The sequence below is a fragment of the Scomber scombrus genome, chromosome 16 (assembly GCF_963691925.1).
Source record: "Scomber scombrus chromosome 16, fScoSco1.1, whole genome shotgun sequence".
Lineage (NCBI taxonomy): Eukaryota > Metazoa > Chordata > Actinopteri > Scombriformes > Scombridae > Scomber > Scomber scombrus.
In genome coordinates, this window is record NC_084985.1 from 12,136,064 (window position 1) to 12,144,425 (window position 8,362).

The 8,362-nt window shown below is 38.1% G+C and overlaps 1 protein-coding gene across 1 annotated transcript; it reads left to right on the forward strand.

Annotated features, from left to right (window-relative positions):
* Positions 1-1,974: 1,974 nt before the first annotated feature.
* LOC133996586 (uncharacterized) lies at positions 1,975-8,150 on the forward strand. The gene is made up of 4 exons (XM_062436191.1): positions 1,975-2,863; positions 5,613-5,807; positions 5,898-6,120; positions 7,380-8,150. The coding sequence occupies exons 1-4, from the start codon at positions 2,110-2,112 to the stop codon at positions 7,570-7,572; spliced, it is 1,365 nt and encodes a 454-aa protein (XP_062292175.1). The 5' UTR covers positions 1,975-2,109; the 3' UTR covers positions 7,573-8,150.
* Positions 8,151-8,362: the final 212 nt, after the last annotated feature.

The window sequence follows — 8,362 nt, forward strand, 5'->3', positions numbered from 1 at the left end:
TCATGTTATTGTATTACATATATTTTTATATTATATTTTCATCATCTCCTTACTGTATTTCATTGTCTTCTACCTTCATCTTGTTAATGTCAGTCTTGTTACTGCTCTCTGTGTTGTGTCTTGGTTTGTATTGTACTGCCTTTGCTTTGTCTGTCAAAGCACTTTGTTAACTTTGTTTTTAAAGTGCTTTATAAATACAATTATTATTATTGTTATTATTATTATCAGTGTTTTAAAGATTTAATAAAACCCAAGTCAGACACAGAAGTACACAATTCTAACTCCTCATATCAGATTCAAAAAGATTTAAATGAATGATTAAAGGATTAAAAAATAATTAAAAGCTGAACATTTGCACTCTCCATTACAGGAAATGAGTTTCAAACACACTTCATTACATTTCAATGATCGTGTTGAACTCTTCTTTGTGTAGCAAAGTCCAGGTGGTTAGTCTTCAGACAGCTGGACTGCAGTTATGTTTATGCAGCTCATTACTCAGCGGAAATGTATCAGTGTTTTCTGTTAATAATTGACTATGTAGAATAACCACATGCAAATATTCCAAAGTTGGGGCAGACTGAGGAATTTGTCAAGATGCATCCGGTATCTTAACATCCTATTACGGTTCATTTAGTGAACTTACATCAATCAATTAATCAGTAAATTAGTTAATAAATTAATCTGCAACAGGTTTGATAATCAGTTAATCATCAGCTAAAATGTCAAACATTCATTAGCTCCAGCTTCTCAAATGTGAGGATTTGCTGCTTTTCTGTTTTTGTTTTTTAATTGAATATATTTGGTATATATCGGATTATATTTTTGACTAGAGCTGCAATACTTGCTTGATTAATGGAGTAGGTGATCACAGAGAATTAATTGATTGAATTGATTCACATTTGATGGTTTCAGCCTCTCAAATGTGAGAACTGGCTGCCTTTTTTTGTCCTATATTATAGTAACTTGAATATTTTATTCTGGTCGCACAAAACAAGACAATTTGATGATGTCACCTTGAACTCCAGAAATGTGTAACTGTCTTTTTTTCACAATTTGATGACGAAGCTGATTTTATTGACAAAAATATTAGATTAATCAGTAATGACAAAGGAGCTGACTGCAGCTGTGATTTATTGCTTCTGTTGGGGCAAAACAGTAATACTGGTTTAAGTTAAAGCCAGGTTTTTTAGTTTTAGTGGAGTGGTTGGTCTGAAGCATGAAAGAGTTTATAAGAGTAAATACACATTTCTCTGTGTAATTTATATTGAACTCTACCAAAGTCAAAGAAGCAGCAGTTTTTTTATGTGCAGTGATATTTACCACACTGTCCTCATTATTTTCTTTCAAGCAGAACATCTGAAAATAGAGACAGATGCCCATCGCAATTCTCCAGAACCCAAGGTGACATCTTCAAATTGTTTGTTTTGTCTGACAAACAGTCTGAAACTCAAACATATTCAGTTCAAAATAATATAAAACAGAGAAAACCCTCATATTCCAAAAGCTGGGACAGTCTTTGCAATTTCTGCTTTATAATTGAATCATTTGTTGCAAATTCATTTCTTGTCAATAATCCTTTTAGCTCGTCTTATCTTCACTCATTTAATGTAAGAGGATCCAGCCATAATGTATCAACTATAAATATTGTTGATGTATCCACAAAGTTTATAATTCACTCTCACTGAATTTATTTATGGGTGATATTTTACTTTTTGATGTTTGGGTGAAATTTAACCATTAATGCCTCAATTAAGACCACAGATAGAGCACTAATAGCAGTGTTTATGTGGCTGATTATCAGACATACAAAGTATTTAAACAGGACTGACTGCAGAGTTTGTGAGGGCAGGACAGGTCATACTGTATAGGGCTACACACCCATGATAAACAGTGAACTTTGATTTATTTTTGTGTGACGCTGAAGGTGGGGCTGAATGTTGTTTTAAACATTGTAACTTTTTTCCTCTCACAGGGAAATAAACAAATGTGTCCAAAAATGACTTTTAGCAAGCGGAGGCAGTTTTGCTAACAGTCAAGGACTCTTGACAGTGCAACAGCTATCGACTGAAAAAAGAGAAGATTCGATTTAAAAACTCAAATTGGACAAAAATGTCTGACCAAAGTGGTTTAAACTCCAAACTGACTGAAGAAGCGGCACCTTTACCTGCTGGTCCTACTACAGAACCTCAAACAGCTGGAAGTGAAAAGACACACGAGAGCGACAGCATTGAGGACAGAAAGACATCTAAAGATGAGGAATTAAAAGAGGAGGAGGAGAAGGAGAAGGAAGATCAAGAGAAGGAGGAGGAGAGGGATGATCAAGACAAGGAGGAGGAAGAGAAAGTGAGTGGCCCTTCTCTACAGGAGCCGAGCACTCTGCCGTGGCCAGGAGACAAAGACAGAAGGCCGCAGATGGACAACAAAGATGAAATCCACTCAGAAAAAGCCGTTTTGGAGCCTGAAGAGAGGGACACAGGGATCAGTGAAGGAAGCCAGGAGCTGTCCGAGGAGCAGAGCCAGACAGAGAGCGACAGTAAGGGCAAAGCCAAATGGAGGGAAAGCATGCCTGAAGGCGAGAGGTGGAGGGACGATGAGATCGACGTGCAGCGGAATAACAAAGGGGACGGTTCACTGGCAGATGATGAAGAGGAGGAGGAAGACGAACAAGAAGAGTCACATTGGATCTCCGAGAAACCTGCTCTGGGTTTTACTCCACAAGTCAGGATTGTGCGTCCGTCTAGCAAAGAGCTTCCTGAGGAGAGCATGGTGTTTATAGAGAGGGACATAGAGAAGGAGCCGCAGGTGGAGCCTGAATCAGAAATGCAGATGTATGACAACTGGAATGAACAGGACGACAAATACTGTGAGTATAATCACAACAATCACTTCGACACTTTACATAGACTCACAGGCCAGTCTCTAAACGCTTTGCTCACAGAGACTGAGGACTGTTGTTCAAACTTAGAGAGTTTAAAAAAACCTGCATTGCAGAACCAATCCAAAGTCTTTAGGGCAGCCCTTCATATTGAGGTGGTGACACAGAGTTTGCTATGAAGGAGAATGGAGGCGTTTCCAGCAAGGCGTGGCCTTGACAATAGTAAGGGGCTTAGGTTTGTTAGCAGCCTTTCTCACCACTGTTCGAGCAACTACAGTCCATTTATAAACCCCCAGAGAGCTCTGATTGTCTGGTATCACAAGACTACACTTAATTTTGACGGAGAGTGAAGTATAAGCTTTAAGTGCAACTCTCAGTTCAAGTCATATCATTTATTGTATGTAGTGTTTGCTCTCAGCAGGAACAGCTAATCTAATCTGCACCTTGTCCATTGTTTAAAGAAATATTTAAAGATCCAGACGTGCTTTAAGACATAAAATACTCTGCTTGGAACAGTACGGATATGCTCGGCTAGTAATAAATAGATCTGATACCTAAATAATATCTCGCCTAACAATTAATATGTGAAATATACAAAAATAATAACATTCAAGAATTTCATATTGACAATATTGAAAATACTGATGCATTAAAAGTTATTACAGACACATTTTTGGTTTGTGCCTCTGATATATTTAAAAACAATAAAATATAACTTGAATTGAATTAAATTCTGTGCTCGAACACTTAATTGAATGTAAAGGAAACATGATCAAGGATCTCTGGGTTGTAATTTTTGTCGCAATCAGCACATTTTTTTCAGGTAATTATCTGAATCTTAAATCTCAGATGTTGGAGTGATTTCAAACACACCAACAACAGTTTTTAAAACAATCCCTCCAGCAATTGCATAAACTTTTTCCACAGAAGATAATTCGACAAGTCAAAGCAAGAAAAACACAGTCGTGACTTACTGAGACGTTTGAATTGAACAGACTCATCATCAGTGTTAATAGTAACACCTGTGCTTTCCCTAAAATGACAAGTTTAAGTGTCTGCTCTGAAGAAGACCTGTAACCACATGACAGTAATGTAAAGACAGATATAGCGAGGTATGATGTCACCCACTGGTTTCCATTGGAGCCAGTATGAAGTCAAGAGTTGCTGTTTACTGTTGGTGCCGATTTTTCCATTTGGAGCCAGGAACTTCCAAATAAGGAGTGGGGGGTGTTTCCTTTCATAATCTGGAAAACCCTCCCTATCTCAGGCTGGCGCTACCGCTAATTTATCAGGAACATCAACCAGTGCAGAATTGTGCTAACATTAGTTAACTAACACGACACATACTGTATCATTATCAAGTAACGTCATCATTAAAGCTACGTCAAGTCTTCAAATCTTATCAACAGAGCAATTATTTCACCTCCAGCACAGTTATTAGAGGGCCTGAATTTAGATATTGAGACGTTACTTACTGACTTAGTATTTAATGAGAGAAATTGACGCTTTTTGAATGGGAGTCCTTTGGTGCCAGCATCTAGTGGCCATCAGTGGTATTGCACTATAAGGGACTTGAGCATTGGCTTTCATTTCAAATTATGGTTGTTGTTGTTGATTGTTTTCAAGTCTCTGCGAATTGTTTTTCATGCTGTGCTGGTATGAACAGTAGCCAACAGCTGCAGGGCAGGTAGGAAATTAACCAAAAAACCTAATGGTATGCTTTAGAAATATCAGTTATGTTATAAAAAAACAGACATTTATTGTTAATGAGCATGAATAGACAAATGTGTATATGTTTCTTTTTTTCAAATGAAGCAAAAGGAGAACAAACTATTTTAGAGAAATGAGATGTCCACATTTATGATGACAGTGGCACAGCTGCATCAGCTGTCCGTCAACTTTAACAGTCCTGTCACAACTTGATGGTTAGTGTTTGCCCATAAATGCACAGTTCAAATAACAATGAGGGCATGCACACAGTTAGTACTTACAGTGTGGCACTGTTTGTCTCTGCATGTTTTGCCCTTTACGTTTAACCTGCACATTAATAGAAAACATATATTTAGTTTTTATAATTAATATATGATCCATGAAAACCACAGATAGTTTAAATCCAGCATCAAACTGCACAAAAGTCCAGTCAGAAAAGGATCCCATATTTTATAAAACTGAAAAGTTTTATTAAAAAAATCTTTACCTGCACCAAAAGCTTCATTAGATACCAGACATTTTACATTTTGAATCTGTTGCACAACATGAGTTGTTTTTATCACAAACCACATTTACAAAATACACTTATGAGCACAGCACAACAATATTTGTAGAAGAGGTGTGTGAATAAAAGGAATGTGAATTTCCTCCTCATTATCCCAGATACATGCCTTTGGTGTAGTGAAACTCCCCATATCTTATCCAACTCCCTTCACATTTTGCTATAAAAATCCAGAATTTTGGTACATTCCCAAAAACAGTGAATCATTTCTTCCGAATTTTCACATTTATCACAGAAGCGTGCTCATTCTGTGTTTTAACTGTGTACACATCAGTCGAACCACACTGTGGTTTTTATCTTCACCTACATTTATTAGCTTCTGATTGCAGAATTATTATTTATATCGTGAGTATATAAAAACTCACATTAAACTATAGCTTCAGACTAATGGGGATTTTCAGCCTCACATGTGAATGAATGAAATTGATGAAAAGACTGTCAGACTTTTTGTTTTTTCCTCCTCAGACTTGTGTGAACATGTGTGCAGTGAAAACGCGAGGCTGGCTCTGGGGCTGGTAGCTGCAGGGCTCCTTTTTCCTCTCCTGGTGTGGGTAGGTTACACCTTCCTCCCCTTTGACTCCCCACTGCTGGTGAGCGCCCCCCTCAGGGTGGTGTACACATTACGCTGCTCCTTCTTCGCCATCATCCCCATCCTGCTCGGTAAGACTGTTTGCACGCTTGTTTGGTTGGAAAAAAAGACGACACAGACTAATAAAAACCAGGTGATCATGACTTCATGTCTCTGTGCAGGTGTGGTGGTGCAGGGCGTGGCCAGGCTGCGCTACAGTGCTCTGAAGCCCCTCTATCAGAGCCCACTGGTGAACAGAGAGGTGGCAGTGCACTGGCACTTCGTCCATGAATCGCTGGCCCTCTTCCTCTTCTACTTCCTGCAGCTTGCCGTTATGGCAACCTACATCAGCCAGGACCTGGTCAAGCTGGTGCCGCTGCTTACCATCATATTTGTTTTCGGCAGGTGTGTGTGGAATAGATAAGCAAAACATTTTGATGTTGGTTGTCATTGTGCAAGAATGAGGCTTAATTATTGCAGTTTATAGTTATTTTTTAAATTAGTATTCATACTGAGATGAGGGGTCTCATGTTTGGGGGGCGTTTTGGTTTCAGAGGCAACAAAAAACAGACCCGTCAGATCTAAGTGAAAACAAAGGAGGACGAAAACGGGTTAATATTTTAAGATCTGCTTTAAAATATCAAATATGCTAATGGGGGTAAAGCATAATAGCATAAATTAAGACTGGGCCAGCTTTAAGATTATAAAAGAAACATGACAATTTAAACTTTCTATTAGACTTAAAAAAAGGCCTTAGTGAGCCAAATATGAGCTAAAATGAATATGTTTTGTTTGTGAGGATAGCCACTTCAGATTTTCATCTACAACAGTGAATTATAGGTTTTAACGTTCCTCCCGGCTGTAATCAGTGTCGTTTGTTTGCATCTTGGCTGAAACAGCATGAATGAAATGAACTGTGGGACGGATTGTTTAAAAAGCTGTCAATCCTAACGTTGCTGTGGTCATTACAGACAGGTACACAGTCTATACAGTACTTATAAACCAGATAAATCAACATCTGTGACAGATGCAGCTTTATTTTACACAGACACACAGACACGCCCAGTTTGTCTGTCCTGTCTGAATGAGTGAACCACCAGCTTCATTTTTATCTGTCTTATCTGAACCTTTTACTGCATGTGGGAGTGAAAATGTAGGTGAATGTTCAACTTATTACACAATCTATCTGTTATCAATACACGTAGCTTTTCGCATCATTTCTTTTTTTTTGTGACTAATCCATATTGAAGGGTTAAACTGAAGGATTTGTTTGAAACTGGTCTGATCAGTTTTTGGTTTGCCAGTCAACCTCTCTTCTAGATGTGTGCAGTATTTTAACGGGCAGCACTGTGTTAAAACCCACATTGTTGATGCGTTTTTCGGTTTCTGTTGGGACATCTCTGACAAAACTCCCGGGCACAACTGAATACACGAATGAGGGAAAATTAGAAGATTGATTATGAAGTTATTAATCCAGCTTTGAGTCATCAAGCACTTAAAAACTGATTTAAAAAGTGTGAAGCGGCTCTACTGTTCCTGCTGAAAAGAGTGGGTGTGCGGGTCAAATCAAGTTGATTTATAAATGTACTTTAAACAGAAATGAAAGACAGTGCATCAATCTAATTTGTTTCTAAGATTTATTTGTGATGTTTTCTGTTCTCCAGGCTGATCTACTGGCTCTGCCTCGCTCTGGACAGCAGCATCAGGGGCTTCGGCTTCGGCTTCTCCTTCTTCCCCATACTGGTCATGCTGGGCATCAACCTCTACTACGTCTGCGCGTCAGTCGGACAAGGGGCGGTTTTTGACGTGGGACCTTCCGCGACCGCTCCTCCTCCCAGGGTGCGCTGGTGGAATTGAATGGTGAGGAGAGACAAAACGGCTGTAATCACCTTTTTTTAAATATCACAATGAAACACAACACTAAGACATCTCGGCTCAGTTTTTTGGAGTCATCTTCACAAGTATTCGATCTTCGGTCCCTGGTTCAGGAAGAAATGATGACAAGCAGCCGGTTGTGAGCACTTTAGGAGCACAACTCTCATTCTCTGTATTAAAAAATGCACAATATTCACACGAGAGGTGAGCAAAGAAATTAAAAAAGTTTACATACACTAAATTAAAACTTTACCGAGAGATGAGGCCTGAAACATGAGCTCTTTTTACAATGTGTGTTTACCCATTTTGTACCATATGTCTTCCATTACAAACATTTAAAGTCTTTACCTTCTTATTAGTGAGCCAAATGAATCCAGTTTTGAGAGTTTCAGTTTGAGTGTCGGATGTGTTGCAGCAAAACACAGGAATGGAAAAATTAAGAACGAAACTGTCAGTGAAAAGCACAGAATCAAAGATCTAGATACTGAATGTACATAGAAGATACAATATTAAGCATAATATTGTAGAAGCACCTTTACTGTAATGTTTTAGCAGGAGTAGTAACAGGAGCTTTTTATCCTTTCACTATGAAGTTTAATTATTAACAATAAGTTGTTTTATGAATTCTTTCATTTTATATTGTCATCTGAATAGTGCCTGAAAACGTAATATTTACAACCATGACTGTAAAATGTAATTTCATTATTTTATAGCTTTAGTAACTGCTGAGCTATTTTTTTTTTTTTTAGATTTATTCTCTTTCGTTCTCTTG

Coding starts and splice junctions, on each gene's coding strand:
- LOC133996586 (XM_062436191.1), top strand. CDS start 2,110: ATGTCTGACCAAAGTGGTTTAAACTCCAAACTGACTGAAGAAGCGGCA. Junction 5,808..5,897: donor CATCATCCCCATCCTGCTCG/GTAAGACTGTTT, acceptor GTCTCTGTGCAG/GTGTGGTGGTGCAGGGCGTG. Junction 6,121..7,379: donor ATCATATTTGTTTTCGGCAG/GTGTGTGTGGAA, acceptor TCTGTTCTCCAG/GCTGATCTACTGGCTCTGCC.